The sequence below is a fragment of the Mytilus californianus genome, unplaced genomic scaffold (genome assembly GCF_021869535.1).
Source record: "Mytilus californianus isolate M0D057914Y unplaced genomic scaffold, xbMytCali1.0.p SCAF_9, whole genome shotgun sequence".
NCBI classification, from domain to species: domain Eukaryota; kingdom Metazoa; phylum Mollusca; class Bivalvia; order Mytilida; family Mytilidae; genus Mytilus; species Mytilus californianus.
In genome coordinates, this window is record NW_026262745.1 from 48,559,573 (window position 1) to 48,578,899 (window position 19,327).

The following is a 19,327-nucleotide window of genomic DNA, read 5'->3' on the forward strand; positions in this document are numbered from 1 at the left end:
TTATTTTGTTCGCAACCAATAAAACGTCTTAAAGATTTACAATTTCGATCATTGAACTTTTGGACTTTTGAATATAAGTTAAAATGACTGAAAGTAAAGAAATAAGAGCTATGGATAAGGAAGACATATTCCTTAATTTTAAATGATTTTCAAAATTTCAAAAAATAAATATCCGTATTTTCATGCAAGTACTGAAAAACAGGCTATTGGGAAAGCTATCCACCCAGTGGTAATAATAGCATTAACGGTACCAATGTAAATGCATCAGATGTCTCGTCAATTATGCTCAAAGCCAAAATACTTGAAAATCCATACAAAAAAAAACATAACAAAAAAGGACCAAAAATAAAACAAACCAGGGGATGCAATCAGAGCTATGCATGAGGAAAACACATTTATTGATGTGAAATGATTTCAAAAATTTGATTACAGAATATCAAAAAAACCAAATCGTGCTTTTATGCAAATACCGAAGTACTTACTACTAGGCTGGCAATAACCCTTGGGACGAACAGTCCGACAACAGGGGTATTGACCAAGTGGCAGTTATTATATATATTAATGGTCCTAATTTTTACTGCACCAGATGCGCATGTCGATAATCAAAATCCTTAATACAAAATTTGAAGAGTTGATAAAACCAAACACTACCAAACATACAGTCAACATGCAGACTTCTTATACGTTCAGGCATTTCACATCCAATTTTTTATGGAAATATTCTTTATAAAGCACAAAAATGTCAGTATTCACCTCTAAAGCTAACAAAACCTTTAAATAGACTTATTAAGAAGGGATATAGTTACGATACTGTTGTCAGGTCATTAAAGATTGCATATTTTGGCGTTAATATTGATTCACTTATAGGGTCTTTGCATCGGCACTAAACACATTTATTTAAAAACCAGTTGTTGGCATGACACGGGTTATGTTCTTCTCATATATGTTATGATGGTATGATACCAAACCCCTGACGGGAAGGATTGTGCCTGATATTCATATGATGAAGACATAATCTTTCAATCAGTTTAATTGAAGTCTGGAGCTGGCATGTCAGTTAACTGCTAGTAGTCTGTTGTTATTTATGTATTATTGTCATTATTTTTATTTTCTTTGGTTACATCTTCTGACATCAGACTCGGACTTCTCTTGAACTGAATTTTAATGTGCGTATTGTTATGCGTTTACTTTTCTACATTGGCTAGAGGTATAGGGGGAGGGTTGAGATCTCATAAACATGTTTAACCCCGCCGCATTTTTGCGCCTGTCCCAAGTCAGGAGCCTCTAGCCTTTGTCAGTCTTGTATTATTTTTAATTTTAGTTTCTTGTGTACAATTTGAACTAGTATATATATTTGTTTAGGGGCCAGCTGAAGGACGCCTCCGGGTGCGGGAATTTCTCGCTGCATTGAAGACCTGTTGGTGACCTTCTGCTGTTGTCTGTTCTATGGTCGGGTTGTTGTCTCTTTGACACATTCCCCATTTCCATTCTCAATTTTAGTCAAACCAGAACAAAATATCAGCACTATGTTTGAGAAAGATACATTGCGCAAACTCAAATGATGTATAGACGACCATTAAATACAAGTACACTCAGTATAATATTAGATCTCTTATGTCTTAGATACTGAAATTAAACGAAATGAGAAAAGGCCAACAACATCTTATATTTCTTCTATAATTGTACCCGTAATATAGCAGGCTGAAAAACATTAATTATTGAAAATACCTAGTACGTAGACCACCAGATACTGTATTTTGGAAGAATTTTTCCAAAAATTATATTCAAATTGGGTGCCTTGGTAGCGTTTACACTGGACATTTAATTAATTCAAAATCCCAGACCGGCCAGAATCGCTATTATTCTTAACTAAATATCTGTTTGTAACGTTCTTAAACTTTTCTTTATACAACTTTATCAAAACAAGCCTTATCAGGGAACAAGTATTGGAACATGTATTTTCATTACTAAGTTTTATTTTGTACAACACATTAACAAATATTTAATCAATGAATGGTTGGTTTTCAAGGAGAAATTTTTTTAAGTTGCCATTGAATGTACTCCAATGAAAGCATTAATTTTGTATTTATTCAATAGGACAGTTCACTTGAAAAATGTTAAATAGCCTGATTAACACCTACTAATTCGTGGGGGGGGGGGGGGGGGGGGTCGCAAAAGTTGCTCTTGTTCTATCAGATAGGTTTTGTGTTTCTATTGGAACCTACACTGAAAATCTCCTACAATTACTGTCTGTTAGGGAATTAATGAATAAGAAAAAGACAATGTAAATAAAAGTATGAATTGTGTTTTCAAACATAGTTACTGTAGTATGATTGAATATGGGATATAAAAGATCATGTTTTGTTTCAAATATGATCGAATTAAAAGGAGTATAACATTTTGTTTTGTTGTTGTTCGGTTTTTAATTTATAGGTTTATGATATAATAGGGCACACACTTTGTTTAACTGTCCTAAAATTCGCTTATCAGATCTGCAGAAAAATATTTACGGCTGGACAAGAGCGAATAATCAGCCAAAAAGTAAATAAATAGATGGATGCTAAAAAAAAAAAAAAATACGAAAAAACTTGAGGAAGAGGCGCCATCCTTAAATGAATTACTAGACGTCAATCACACAAAGCATGATCATTTGTAGAAAAAAATACAAGGGTCCCTAGGATTACCATTTAACCTAGTATAAAAACAATAAGAGTGCATAAATCATTGGTTAAATTTGTTAAATGAGTTATAGGGAATAAACCCTTTTAATGCTAGTATTCACGAAACAGAGTCTTCATATGAAATTGTAATAGAACTAAAAATAAAAAAAAAAAAAAACTGCCTGACATATGACAGTGAAAATTCCACAAACACAAACAAATACAAAATGTAATTTAAGATTTTAATATAAAACAAAAATCTGAAAGTTTTGTTGGCAGTAATACTACATAACAGAGGAATAGCTTTCTTTTGACACTTGACAAACCATACAGTACGAAAAAAAAGAAGATTTGGCAATCCTACTGCACCCAAACGACAAAAAAAAATCAAGAAGAACAAAATCAAAAATCAATTAATAGGGTCTAATCACTAAAACACGTAAATGCAAGTGAATAAAAACAGATTTATTATTACGTAATACATATTTTGACGAAACGTTCATAGATAATTTATTTCAACCCATAGAAAATAGATAGATACCGGACAAAAGCCGAACAGCAATAAACTATCCTAAGGAGGTTCGCATGACTTGGATATTTACATTTTCACCAACACAGAGTAGGACATACATGACTTATTGTCATCTATTTTGTCGATTTGTTCATGCTAAGATAAATTTTTCTTTTTAATTTGTTATAATTAGTTATCAAAGGTACCAGGCTTATAATTTGTTACGCCAGACGCGCGCTTCGTCTACATAAGACGTATCAGTGACGCTCAGATCAAAAATGTTAGAAAGCCAAACAAGTATAAAGTTGAGAGCATTGAGGACCCAAAATTTCAAAAAAGTTGTGCCAAATACGGCTTAGGTAATATATGCCTGGGATAAGAAAATCCTTAGTATTTCGAATAATTTATACTTTTGTAAACAGTAAATTTATAAAATTGACCATTTAATTGATATTCATGTCAACGCCGAAGTGCTGACTTCTAGGCTGGTGATACCCTCGGGGACGAAACGTCCACCAGCAGTGGCATTGACTTGTTGTAAGTGTTGCCATATAAAAAATTAAAAAATTAAAACGAAATACAAAAACAACAAAGAACATCTTATTGGAAATATTTCGACGATATGATATGTGGTATACCATTTGACTACAACCCTACTACTATATCAAAACATTTCCTCAAAAATCTGTTCAGCTACATAAAAACATAAAAGTCTGAAAGCAGTAATATACCACCACTTCGGAAAGAGGGCTCACTTGCATCTGATTCAAACACAAAAGCAAGTATATTAAATGAACAGTTCCAAAAAGCATTCACACCTGTAACAGATGACACAATACCAGATAAGGGAGTCAGTAAACATCCACAGATGCCTGATAGTAAAACACAAAAACAAGGCATCGAAAAACTTCTTAACAATATCAATATTAACAAAGCAGCTGGGTCTGATCTAATCCATGGAAAAATCTTGAAAGAGTGCAAGACATCTATCACTTCCATCTTGTCAATCATATTTCAAATATCACTGAACTCTTGAAAGATCCCAGATGACTGGCGTCACGCAAGTGTATGTCCAGCATTCAAAAAAGGCGACAAACATGATCTTATAAATTATCGCTCCATATCATTAACATGCATCTGCTACAAACTTTTAGAACATAGTAATATCATGAAACATTTAGAAAAAAATAAAATTCTATTTGACTTACAACATGGTTTTCGATCATGCCGTTCGTGTAAAACTCAGTTAATATCATTTATTCAAGATTTTGCAAATTCAAATAATAAAAACATTCAAACGGACATCATAATAATGGATTTCGTAAAATCATTTGACAAAGTTTCACACCATCACCTCATGTATAATGTATTTTAACAAACAGAACGCAAACAGTAGTCCTTGAAGGTGAAACATCAAATACCATTCCTGTAACATCTGAGGTACCACAAGGCACAGTGCATGGACCAATTTTATTTTTAATATTCATTAATGATTTGGCAGAATATATCGAACATAGTACATTGATATTGTTCGCAGATGACAGCATTATTTAAGACACTAGATGACGCATATAAATTTCAGTCTGATTTGGAAGCGGCCGGCAGATGGGAGCGAGACTGGCTCATGCATTTTCAACCTGATAAATACAACGTTCTAAGTGTAACACAAAAACGAAAACCTTTAGACTTCACTTAAAAATTACCTAATCACTCTCTCGAAAAAGTTGACTCTACAAAATATTTAGGCCTAACTCTTCAATCAAACTTAAAATGGGATAAACATATCGATAACATGACATCAAAAGCAAACCAGTCTCTTGGATTTATTCACAGAAACCTTCATATAGCCGCACCTTAAAGTTAACGCTCACGCATTTAAAGCTCTTGTCCGACCAAAATTAGAGTACGGCTCAACCATTTGAGATCCACATCAAAACTGAAAATTTCACTAATTGAAAAAGTTCAGAGAAAAGCAGCCCGCTTCACATGCAACCGCTTCCTCCATAACACCAGCTCAGTTTCTGATATAAAAAAGACCGATCGAAACAACATCTGATACACAAATTTAATAATACTTTTAGATATTTGGATGATATTTTGGCTCTCAATAATGACGACTTCAGTATGTATACTAAAGAAATTTATCCTGTTGAACTTACTTTAAATAAAGCTAATACTAACAATGACCACTGCCCTTTCCTCGATCTTGATATCTATATCATTAACGGAAAGCTTAATACTAAAATATATGATAAAAGAGATGATTTTTCATTTCCTATCGTTAATTATCCATTTTTAGATGGTGACGTTCCCTTGACACCATCTTACGGTGTTTATTTATCTCAACTTGTACGATTCGCATGTATGTAACAATGTTTTAGATTTTAACGAGAGAAATTTATGTATTACTGAAAAATTATTACACCAGGGTTTTCGATATCACAAACTAGTCAAAACATTTACTAAATTTTATCATCGGTATAAGGACATCATTCGTAAATATAGCTCAACATGCAGACTTCTTAAACGTTCAGGTATTTCACATCCAATTTTTTATGGAAATATTCTTTATAAAGCACAAAAATGTCAGTATTCACCTCTGAAGCTAACAAAACCTTTAAATAGACTTATTAAGAAGGGATATAGTTACGATACTGTTGTCAGGTCATTAAAGATTGCATATTTTGGCGTTAATATTGATTCACTTATAGGGTCTTTGCATCGGCACTAAACACATTTATTTAAAAACCAGTTGTTGGCATGACACGGGTTATGTTCTTCTCATATATGTTATGATGATATGATACTAAACCCCTAACGGGAAGGATTGTGCCTGATATTCATATGATGAGGACATAATCTTTCAATCAGTTTAATTGAAGTCTGGAGCTGGCATGTCAGTTAACTGCTAGTAGTCTGTTGTTATTTATGTATTATTGTCATTTTGTTTATTTTCTTTGGTTACATCTTCTGACATCAGACTCGGACTTCTCTTGAACTGAATTTTAATGTGCGTATTGTTATGCGTTTACTTTTCTACATTGGCTAGAGGTATAGGGGGAGGGTTGAGATCTCATAAACATGTTTAACCCCGCCGCATTTTTGCGCCTGTCCCAAGTCAGGAGCCTCTAGCCTTTGTCAGTCTTGTATTATTTTTAATTTTAGTTTCTTGTGTACAATTTGGAGTTTAGTATGGCGTTCATTATCACTGAACTAGTATATATATTTGTTTAGGGGCCAGCTGAAGGACGCCTGCGGGTGCGGGAATTTCTCGCTGCATTGAAGACCTGTTGGTGACTTTCTGCTGTTGTCTGTTCTATGGTCGGGTTGTTGTCTCTTTGACACATTCCCCATTTCCATTCTCAATTTTATTAAATTGGTACCCACTTGAAATAAGGCATGATTTAAGATACAGACTTGTTTTCTTATACAAAATTATACACAAAATTGTTGCAGTCTCTACATTTAACCTTTTGGTCCCACTAGACAATAGAACCAGACATCACAATCCACACTCATTTAGGCAAATACAAACATCTAAAGACAGTTATAAATATTCATTTTATCCTCTTATAGTTATAGATTGGAATCATTTGCCACAACAAATAGTTTCATGCAGTACAGTACATGGATTCAACAGTATGTTCTCATGACCTGCTCTAATCCCTATTTTCTTCATTTAACTATTACTGTTTTCAAATGTATATAGTTATATCTAAATGTTATTTTTCAAATGTACATATATTATTTTGATTTTTGATTTTATTTCTTTTTTCTGGCTACCTTGTTAATTATAAATTAAATTTTATAGTCGACGCCCGGCGAATAATCTTCAATAAATGAAGGATCGCTAGAAACTTAAAGAAGAAGAAGACCGTTAGTTTTATCAATTCAATGTTTCATGTCGGGGCCTTTTATAGCCGATTATACGGTATGGTTTTACTCATTATCGAAGGCCGTAGGGTTGCACATAATTGCTTACATCTACTTCATTGGAACGTTGGTGGATAGTTGTCTTATTGGCAATCATATCACATCTCCTTATTTTTATTCATCATGTTTATATGTTATATGGTAGACATTCGTAGAAAAGGAATATTGTAATGATTATCTTTGATAGAACTATAATCACAAATGGTTGGATAGTCGCCACGTTAGCTCTTAATGCATTTCTTAACATTAAAATATAATATGATTTAAAGTTCATAAAACGGTCAACAATTAAGCTATTTTCAGTATAAAAAGTAAAAAGAGCCAAAAAAGGTTTATGTTTTGTATTTTTCATGGTGAACGGGTATGAATTGTAAATGAAATATTAATGCATCAAATACGTGTTCAATCGTTAAAGAACGTATAACTTAAGTTGCTTCCCTTCACGCCTACATATTGAAGTTTGAATATGGTAGCTTTCTTGAAAATAGGGAATGAAAAACTATATGAGACTACGTAGTAACTAAGTCATCAATGTTTTAATTAACCCATTATCATAAGGTTAATGATCGCAAGCGAACCTGATTTTGACCCGTACTAGGAGCACATGTCATGCGGATGATATAGGTTTTATTCGTTTTTATATGCGATTACAGCGTACACTTGCCCTTAGCTTCATATAGTTATTAGGCCAAACCAAAACCCATTCAATCGGTTTTCTAAAAAGTCAAAAACTTTAGAATACCTGTCCAGATTATAAAATACTTGGACTACGAATATTGGAAGTTAATTGATACTTTGGACCGTATTTTTCTGGACTGTTGGACATTTATTTTAAAGTTATTTTGACAATGCCTATTGGTATCTTTGTAAAATGGCCTGGAATGTTTTCATTCGAGATAACATATGAGAAGAAACTTGTTATTCACATATAACATGTTGAAGGGCTTTCGTAAATATTTCCAGCTTTATCAGATGGTATGTTACATATGTAGTACTTTTTCACTAATTTTCTTTCTTTATTTTGGCTTGCATACACATATATAGGGGGTTCTGGCATATAAAATTATAAGAACAAAAACACATTACTTACTATGTATTTATATATACTTAAAATATTTATCATTGTGTTTACAAGCATAATTATCTAAACAAACTCCTTCACCCTCTATTTTATTTTTCTGTAACTAATGTTTTTAGTATTATAGGATTTCTTCTTCTCCTTCAATTTACGATAGCGTTGTTGCCATTGCCGAGCTGTTTTTCTGTTGTAGCCAGATTTGTCATATTGGTTCGATGTTTTATAGATCGTTTTTTGGTTTGAGTAAGCGTAGTCTTTGTTTCCTTGTTTGTCATTACTGTTGTCGTTACCAGTTTCTTTTGTGATGTAATCTTTCACAGCACTCTGTATTTGGTACCTTTCTGGGTAAAATGAGAAAAAAATATTTCCAAAAGATGAAAACTAGAAAAATCGAATCATCATGAGTCAATTAAAAAAGAAGACAAATCTATAGTTAAAAGCAAATTGTGGTTAACGGTAAATGAAAGAGAAACACAAAAGCAGACATGTGATTTTACAATACATCAAGTCCCTACGTATTTTAACCATCATACAATTTTATCAACAAGTCAAATAACGATTTAAACCGTTTGAAACTTTTCCTTCATACATACGTTTTCTTTTTTATTGACCATGTATTCCTTTGCTTTAAACCCCTATATCGAAGATGTAAAAACCCTTCAATAATTACCCACTCTGCCGGGTTGTTGTCCGCACTTTGTTTTCATAGTTTAACGACATTCAGTTCTTTTTTGTTAGTAAAAAAATTCAGAGAAGACTTAATTTCGTTAAAACGGAGTCTTTTTGTAGATAAAACGCGCATCTGGCGAACAAAATTTAAGCCTGGTATCTTTGATGATTTGTTTTGGTACAACTAAGTTATTTTTAACGCAGTTACATTATGTTTTCTTCATAATTGTATCTTTGCTCTGTTGATATATTGCTTTACATTAAAATCCCATTAATATATTTATAAGAGTAAAATTAAGATTCGAATAAAATCATGAAAATGTTAGACTTGAGAATGGAAACGGAATGTGTGTCAAAGAGGCAACAACCCGACCAAAGAACAGACAACAGATTAAGGCCACCCATGGGTCTTCAACGCAGCGAGAAAATCCCGCACCCGGAGGCAAGCTAATAATGTATACCAGTTCAGCAAATGGGCCGATTTAAAAGTAAATACACAATCATGTTATCTGTTTGCTCATCTTACTGAATACTTACCAATTTTGCCTATTCTTAGTTTCCCTTTCTCAACATACAGATGGACACGTATATCAAATTTACCTGAAATTAGATAATATAACAAGTATAAATTGCATATTACACTACGATTAACTTCAGTCTGTTGTTTGTTCAAATTTCTGGACATTTTATCACATCTATTAAATGTTTTGTTGGATTTCAAATTCTTTTGTCTTTAAGAGAGAAACACGTCATAGCCAGTGCATTGTGCAATACCCCAACACTCATTCATTTCCAATTATCAAAGATCTGAAATGCAGGATTGCCTTTATCTCAAGACTATTTTTAAAATTTCAATGAAAAAAAAAAAAAAAATTAAAACACAGATTTTTAAAATATGAATTTAAAGTTAGAGACATGAACTAGAAAACAGATAATGCAGCTGTTTGCCTTCGTATAACAATTTTAGAAAGTATCTGACTAACCTGTGTATTATAATAAACAAAACTACCGGTTCTATGCTATACAATATTTAAAGATATGACGGAATACATAGTGTTACCGATCTTAATATATATTTTCTTTTTTTTTCTTTTCTTCTTTTCAGCGTTTGGATTGTTTTTGTTTTAATAAATAGAAACATCTTTACAGGATATCTTGCAATTGTACCAATGCTAATGTTAAAAGCTATATGATATTTAAAGAGATGAAAGAACACTTACAGTGGTATCGTCCTTCAATGATATTTCGTTATTTTTTCTTATCCTCTTTTCACAATTTTAATTTTTTTTTTAGATGAATGAAAACAATCTTCACAAAATATCTTACAACTTACCATCTTTTCCTACAAAACAAGACAAATGTCATTGAATAATCAAGTTTGGAGTGATATATTATAACAAATACACAAAGATGTTTTCTCTGTTTTATCTCGTGGTTTAACAACACAATGTGGGATTGATGTTGATCTGTCTTAATTTTCCTTGAAGCGTTAAGTAGACAATTTTGTCAGTTTTATATGTCCTTTTGGTATCTATCGCCTCTTTAAAAAAATTAAATGATTTAATGATGTTTGCTACTCTGTTTCAAAATAACAAGCTTTTTAAAAGACTGTTCTTAAATGATAGTATATAAACAAAGGAACTAAAAAAGCAGAAAAAAAATGAAGGGTCCGTGTGCTTGTTTTCGAGATATAAGTCATTGAAAATTTGGCGGGAAATGATTCTCTCTAGATTTTTCTACCTTTTAACATTGGCCGCTTTTTTGTTTCAAAAACTATGAAAAAATAACAAGGATTTTACAAGATTTTCAAATATGGCTTTTTAAACTATATGTAATAAAATTATGAAAAGAAAAGTAGGGGTTAGTGGGCAAAATTTTTTAATGGCTATACATGGATAAAACCAGAGGATTCTGAAAATCGGGTAAATATTAAAAAACAAGAGGAGCAAATTGAGAATGAATACGACAATGGTGAAAAAAGGTGATTGAGTGTTTCTTTAACATGTTTAAGGAGGTAGGCTTAGTTTAAGTGACATCACTGTTAAAATTACAAGTATGTTTGTAACAACCGTTTTAGAAAATATTTTTTGAAGAGAACCCTAAAAAAGCATTGACGAAAATGACTTTTATAAACATTTAACCACTACACCCCTTAAGTGGAAACCACATACATGACATTTAAAATCAAAATGAATATTCCTCGGTTTTTACATTTGTAGGTAATGATACTATTTCAATAAATTTCTTTATAATATCAATATGTACAAGAAAAATGGGACGAAATTTTATCCATATAAACAAAAAAAGAATGTGTGGTATGATTGCCAATGAGACAACTCTCCACCAGAGATCAGATGACGTAGAAGTTAAAAACTATAGGTCACCGTCCGGCCTTCAAATATAAGCAAAACCATTCAGCATAGTAAGCGATAAAAGGCCCCGAAACGACAACTGTAAAACAATCTAACGAGAAAACTAACGGCCGGATTTATGAAAAAAAAAAAAAAAAAAAGAAAAAAAAAAAAAAAAAAAAAAAGAAAAATATGGCCATTATGTACATGTAGCATGGTTTTTAAGTATTCCAGAAAGTTGATGATCGATGGTCGTAAAAACTGCTCACACGCATGCTAATAGGAAACTGGATATATAATAGAAAGCTCTGATCTGATGTTCCTGAGAAAAAATACGATGAAAATGTGACGGGACGAACAGAGGTAAACCAGTATATCCTCACTATCTCAAAGTTTTGATACATTAAAGTATAATCATGTGTTATATATGTGCATACCTAATATTCCTTTATTATAATCGGATCAATAATTTGGAGCATTTTTACAAAAAAATCTAAGTTTTTTGTGTGGCGTTGAAGGCTACATTTTTGTCTGATTTCACATCGCTTGTATTTAAATTTATCATAAGAAGTACTGTTTCGAATGTTGCCTTTACTTTACTTCTAGTCCTATTTGAAACGCAATCTTCCAAATGTCTGAAAGGCAGTTTTTTTGTCGTCTGATATATATTCATAGAATATTATTCGAGTACACAAAAGCACAGCTTTGTGACAACAATTTCATTAATATTATACACATGCTTATAAAATGAAAAACCGATAATATACAAACTTACCAGTTACAAGGTGCATAGTATATTAACAAGGCTATTTAGTACAACGCAAATGGAACTAATATATATGTAGGAATTATTTGAAATATTTATAGCAATACCTGGTGGTCCTTGTGGTCCAGCAAGTCCCTGCGGTCCAGTAAGTCCCTGCGGTCCAGTAAGTCCCTGCGGTCCAGTAAGTCCTGTAAAAAAGACAAATAAAGATAAAATTATTATAGCGTAATCGTGGTTTTGCGGGATTACCAAACATAGGATAATCAACTACATAATTATACCTAAAATGTGATTCGGACTTATCCTCCTGAGTTTAAACTAACATACACAACAATTGACGAAAGCATAACGTAAAATACGTCAATAAAACCTGAGGTCTTATATTTGTGCTTTTTGTGAAATAACGATATATCTTAAAAAAATATAGGAAGAAATCAATCATATCACAAACTAAATCCACAAAGGATCAAAACTCCCAAATTTGATTTATGAATCTTAGGAAAAACAAAACTTCCACTCAATGTTATCATTTTCCTCCTTAAGTAGCAAACGACGAGTGCAGCAGGCTAAAGATGTTTGGAGTAAAATTGGTTTAAAATGTTGCTATGCGAATAAATTTCTGGAGTACCAACTTCAATTTATTTTTTACTGTCTGTATACCTCTCTGGAACATGCTAATTATTCGTAAATATATACAGCTAGATCAGAGAAAGTCGTAGAAAAATTTTTCAAAGGAATCGATTGATATGCAGCAAAGATTGTCACTTTTGAAATTAAGTTACTAAGCAAAATCAAACAAACCTTTTCTCGATGTAAACATTGAATGTAAATAGATCGAGAAGACCGTAAATTCTTGAACAAAACTCGAGACGACCTTTTCTTAAAATTGTATACAAATAGTAGAAAGATACCTACTTTATAAAAAGGTACATTAAATGATGCTCAATAGCCAGTAGATACATTTGTCTTTCAAAATACAACTGGAACATAAGGATCGTAATGGTGCTATGTTGATAAATTAACCCGTTTATAAGAGCTAAATTGACAGTGTGGTATCCCTACAATTGCCTCCATTTTTACGATTGTAAAAACTAGGTGGCGTAATGGGGGAGATAATTTTGACGAAGTAGAATCCTGAATGCACTGTATAACAGGTCAATATTGATTTAAATGATACGCCACTTAACCCTATTCTAAGTATCTATATTTGTTTTTAACTAATGAAAAAAACAAAACAAAAGCAAATAGCAGAATTCAATATTGATATATATAAGGCGTAAATATTGCCAAGAGCATTGCTTTGATGGCAAAAATATATGCAATCATGTTAAACCTTTAGTCTGACTGTAACATGATTTTCTTTTCTTTGATAAATAAAACCGATAATTTCAATCAAGAGTCTTTGAAACTTTATAACGTGATTATGTCGAAAGTATATGTGTTAAAATTTGTTAAGGGCGGAAGAACATATTCAACATTATGGTTGTCTCCTTTTAACAGTGTTCTATAAATTTATTGTTATAGTTATGGAATGGAAAACAGATAATGCAGCTGTTTGCCTGTACTATGCTATATGATATTTCAAAAGATGAAGGAATACATACAGTTTAACCGATCGCAATAGATATTTTTTTCTTTCTTCTTTTCAGCCTTTTGATTTTAGTTTTTGAATGATTTACTTCATCTCCACAAATTGTCTTACAATTGTGTTGCAATTAAGCACGATCTGACCAAGTAAATTCTGTTGAAGCAAGGCTTATAGTGCAATGCTATACGATATTTAAAGATGTGAATGAACACATACAGTGTAACCGTCCTTAAATGACCTTTCTTTCTTTTATACTAACCCCATTTTACCGTTTTGATTTTTTTTTAATTAAATGAAAGCAATTTTCAGAAAATATTTTACAACTAACCATCTTTTCCTACAAAACAAGACATATAAATAATTTAGTTTTAAGCGATAACTTATAGTAGAAACGAAAGCCAAAGGGCCCCTTTGCATCATCACATGGTGATATTTACAACACGAAGGGTTCCAGATGTGGAATAGAAACTGCTTACCCTTCCGGAGCACCTGTTTATAACTGCTTTTTGGTGGCATTTGTGTTGCTCAGTCTATATATTACTCAACGCAACAAAGTTGCAAAGGTATACAGTGTTTGAACCGTCCGTCCGTCTGTCCGTCTCTAAGTCAGTCTTGTTCTTGCCATCGCAACATCTCTGAAACCACACAACCGAATTGCATGAAACGTTGTAGATTATAAAGACATACTATGTAGATGCGCGAAATCGGCAGGAAATTAAGATTAAATTTTTTTTCTAGGAGTTATTTCCTTTTTTGAACTTATAATGTTTGCCTAAATATACTACTGAAACATTTTGTCATTGCAACTTCTCTTAAACTACAAAATAAAATTTCATGAAACTTTATAGATGATAAGGACATACTATGTAGAGGTGCATATTGAAAGGAAATAATGATTCAATGTTTTTCTATTCCTCTTTGAACTAAGAATTTTGTCCTAAGTATACTTCTGCAACAGTTTTTCATTGCAACTCTTCTGAAACCACACAAGAGAATTTCAAGCAATTTTAAAGATGATATGGACATACTATGTAGATGTGCATATCAACAAGAAATTATGACCTTATTTTTTTCTAGGAGTTATGCCGCTTTGAATTCAAAATTTGGCGATAATCATTATGTACTACTTCAACAGTTTGACAGCTTAACTCAACTAATACCACATCAGAGTTTTAGGAAACTTTGTAGTTAATGAGAACATAATATGTGGAGATGCATATCGACAAGAAATTTTTATCAGTAGACTTTTGTTAAAGTAATAATACTTTGAACTGAAGTATCTGGTCAGATATCGTTTACCTAGTGACAATGTTGGTGCATGGGATGTGTGAGTACGCTCACAAAGGTATTTTTAATTCTAATTGTAGTGTTTTGTGGACTTGTTGTCTTTTCGTTTTTTGCCATGGAGTTGTCAGTCATTCCTCGGCGTTTTATTTTTCAATTTCCCCGCAGTATCCTCGGCCTCTTTTAAAATGCACATGGACAAGAAGATGGTGCAACCGGTTGCAGATAATAATCAGATATTAGAGTATTTCTATAATTTGAAAAACAAGGGTTAAGGGACATATTTCTTAAGAACCACTAAACAATTATAACAACAATTTTCTTAGATATATATTGAAAGTTTCTTAGATACAGAAAAACCAATTTAAATTAAGGCATTGACGAAACTGATATTTACAAACATATTAATAATTTAAACAATCGCTTTCTGTAACCAAAGTCTACCTCTTAAAGTAGAAACCATATTCGTGAAATTAGAAAGAAGTCATTTTTCGGTTATTATATTTGTTTTAAAGATACTTATTCAATACACACTTCAGAAAAATATATAGCTCACAAATGATACCCTCGTTTGAAAGTGTTCAGTAATCAGGAATTTGATCATCGATTGATAGAAAAACTCACCACACGATTAAGAATTAAGCTTAATACCCAATTTTAGGATGCTCTGATTCATATTTCCTTCGAAAATTGAAAAAAATCGTATAATCATGACAGGTTCAAATACCTTTACTGTACTTAATCATAATGTAATAGTTTGAAAAGGCAGTTTTTAATTACTCAAAAACTATTCTTAAAAATTTATTCGACAAAATAAAACCACAGTTTTTTTGGAACATAGAGACACAAGAAATCCATATATCTATGAAATGGATAATCGATTGAAAAATGATTTAATTTTTATGACAAATTTTGGAGATATATGACTTGGCAAAGTGTGTATAAGCAAGGCTAGTAATATAATGCTTTATGATATTTAGATATTAAAAATAAATACAGTGTCACCGTCCTTAAATGCCTTTTCTTTCTTTTTTCTTATCGTGTTTTCTGTTTGGATTTGTTTTTGTTTAAATAAATTAACCAATCTTCACAATATATCTTACAACTTACCATCCTTTCCTACAAAAAAGACAAATACATGTACATAATTGAGTTTTAAGCGAAAACCCAAATAATGGTAGAAAAAAATAATAAAAAAAAAAGAAATGATGAAAAAGAATGTACTAAAAAGTGCAATATTGTTAGCTTTATTCTTAATTTCGCGTTTGCGCAGAAATCTTTTCTTGTATTGTTTTTTCTTCCGGTATCGGTTTTCTCTGGTCAAAATAAAGAAAGAACATCTTTTTTTTCCAGCAATTGTGTTGTATCTTATTACCAGAAGAATACTAAGTGAAACAATGAAAATAAATCGTATCATTTAAAATGCAGTCTAGTGCTTTTTCAACATACGATTTTCATAGTAAAAAATATGAGTTCTACTTTGAAAAAAGGTTTGAAAACGAGCAAACATTTCAGTTTTAATATTAGTTTGAAATTGTAAGAGATCGATTTAAACAAATAGATAATAATGTTCTATTCTAGAGATTGTTTTTTTTATTATTTTGAATACAATAAAGGCAACAGTAGTATACCGGTGTTCAAAAGTCATAGATTGAGGAAAAGCAAATCCGGGTTACAAACTGAACAGGAGACTATAAACGTATAAACCTTACCATTAACTCCATGTTTTCCTGTAAGCATTATTGAATATTAGTCAATGATCAAAGAAATGTTGAGACGACAATGTTATCGTAATACAAATTATTCAAAGTGTCCGTTATCATTACTTACTGCATCCAGATTTATTTCGAGCCAAAGCACGAAATTTGTATTTTTTTCTAAAACAGACGTTATGTTTAAATTTAAATATATTTCAATATCAAAGAATTCCATATTGCTAGTATATATTTAAGAACTAGTTTTTGTTAATAATTAGAATGCAAACCAAAGGACATTGAACATGTGAACCTAAATATGATATACTTTATTATAAAAGCTTGATACATAACAGGAAGTTTTAATCTGAAGTTCCGGAGACAAATGCGACGACAATGTGATGGGACAAGCAGAGGTGATGTAGTAAATCCGCACTCTCTCGAAGTGTTGATACATGAAAGTTTAAGCATGTGTCATTTATGTGCATATGCAAAATTCCGTTTTGATATCGGATTAATAATTTGAAGAGTTTTTACAAGAAAATTGAAAGTGATTTTTTTGTATTGAAGAGTACTTTTTTATCAGATTTCCAATTTGCTTGAGTTTAAATATTTATCATAAACAGTCTAGTTTAGAATATTGCAATCCCCATTTTTGAATTTTACCGTTTTGATTTTGTTTGAATTAAATAAAAGCAATTTTCAGAAAATATCTTACAACTTACCATCTTTTCCTACAAAACAAGACATATAAATAATTTAGTTTTAAGCGATAACTTATAGTAGAAACGAAAGCCAAAGGCCCCCTTTGCATCATCACATGGTGATATTTACAACACGAAGGGTTCCAGATGCGGAATAGAAACTGCTTACCCTTCCGGAGCACCTGTTTATACCTGCTTTTTGGTGGCATTTGTGTTGCTCAGTCTATATATTACTCAACGCAACAAATATGCAAAGGTATACACTGTTTGAACCGTCCGTCCGTCTGTCCGTCTCTAGGTCAGTCTTGTTCTTGCCATCGCAACATCTCTGAAACCACACAACCGAAGTGCATGAAACGTTGTAGATAATAAAGACATACTATGTAGATGCGCGAAATCGGCAAGAAATTAAGATTCAAATTTTTTCTAGGAGTTATTTCCCTTTTGAATTTATAATGTTGGCCTAAATATACTATTGAAACATTTGTCATTGCAACTTCTCTTAAACCACAGAATAGAATTTAATGAAACTTTATAGATGATAAGGACATACTACATGTACTATGTAGAGGTGCATATTGAAAGGAAATTCTGATTCAATGTTTTTCTATTCCCCTTTGAACTAAGAATTTTGTCCTTAGTATACTACTGCAACATTTTTTTCATCGCAACACCTCTGAATTGACAAGAGAATTTCATGCAACTTTAAAGATGATAAGGACATACTATGTAGATGTGCATACATGTATCAACAAGAAATACTGATGTATTTTTTTTCGGCCATAATGTACTACTGCTATAGTTTGACAGCTTAACTCAACTGAAACCACATCAGAATTTTAGGAAACTTTGTAGGTAATCAGAACATAATATGTAGAGATGCATATCGACAAGAAATTTTTATCAGTAGACTTTTGTTAAAGTAATAATACTTTGAACTGAAGTATCTGGTCAGATATTGTTTACCTAGTGACAATGTTGGTGCGTGGGATATGTGAGTGTGCTCTCAAAGGTGTTTTTAATTTTAATTGTAGTATTTTGCAGACCTGTTGTCTTTTCGTTTTTTGCCATGGAGTTGTCAGTCATTCTTCGGCGTTTTACTTTTCAATTTCCCCGCAGTATCTTCGGCCTCTTTTAAAATGCGCATGGATAAGAAGATGGTGCAACCGGTTGCAGATAATAATCAGATGTTGGAGTATTTCTATAATTTGAAAAACAAGGGTTAAGGAACATATTTCTCAAAAACCAATAAACAATTGTAACAACTTTTTTCCTAAATATATATTGAAAGCTTCTTAGATACACAAAAACCATTGTAAATTAAAGTATTGACGAAAATGATTTTTACAAACACATTACTAATTCAAACAATTATCGCTTTCCGTAACCAGCGTTAACCTCTTATAGTAGAAACCATAAAACATGAAATTAGAAAGAAGTTATTTTTCGGTTATTATATTTGTTGTAAATATACTTATTCAATACAAACTTCAGAATAAGATATAGCTTACAAATGATACCCTTGTTTTAAAGTATTCAGTAAACAGGAAGTTGATCAACGATTGATAGAAAAACGCACCACATGATTAAGAATTAAGCTTAATATCTAATTTCAGGATGCTCTGATTTATTGAAAATTGAAAAAAATCATACAATCATGACAGGTTTAAATACCTTTACCTTACTTTACCCTCATGTAATACCATTCTTCGAAAGTTTGAAAAAAAGCAGTTTATAATTACTCAAAAACTATTCTTAAAAATCATTCGACAAAATAAAACCACAGTTTTTTTTCGAACATAAAGACCAAAAAAAAAAACAAAAAAAAACACGCACATATATTTATGAAATGGAAAATCGATTGAAAAATGTTTACCATTTTATGACAAATTTTGGAGGTATGTGACTTGGCAGAGTGTTTATAGGCAAGGCTACTGATACAATGCTTTATGATATTTAAATATTAAAAAGAAATAAAGTGTAACCATCCTTAAATGTCTTTTTCTTTCTTTTTTCTTATCCTGTTTTCCATTTGGATTTGTTTTTTTTGTTTAATTAAATTATCCAATCTCCACAATATATCTTACAA

General features: G+C 31.6%; 1 protein-coding gene across 1 annotated transcript in view; it reads right to left on the minus strand.

Annotated features, from left to right (window-relative positions):
• Nucleotides 1-1,612: 1,612 nt before the first annotated feature.
• Nucleotides 1,613-19,327, minus strand: part of LOC127715939 (collagen alpha-1(IV) chain-like) — a 90,841-nt gene continuing 73,126 nt past the window's right edge. Inside the window, exons 91-96 of the mRNA XM_052222046.1 lie at nt 17,260-17,268; nt 15,951-15,959; nt 12,076-12,156; nt 10,185-10,193; nt 9,389-9,451; nt 1,613-1,626 (exon numbers count right to left, since the gene is read on the minus strand). Of these exons, the coding sequence (XP_052078006.1) occupies nt 1,613-1,626; nt 9,389-9,451; nt 10,185-10,193; nt 12,076-12,156; nt 15,951-15,959; nt 17,260-17,268 (185 nt within the window). The remainder of the gene's footprint in view (nt 1,627-9,388; nt 9,452-10,184; nt 10,194-12,075; nt 12,157-15,950; nt 15,960-17,259; nt 17,269-19,327) is intronic.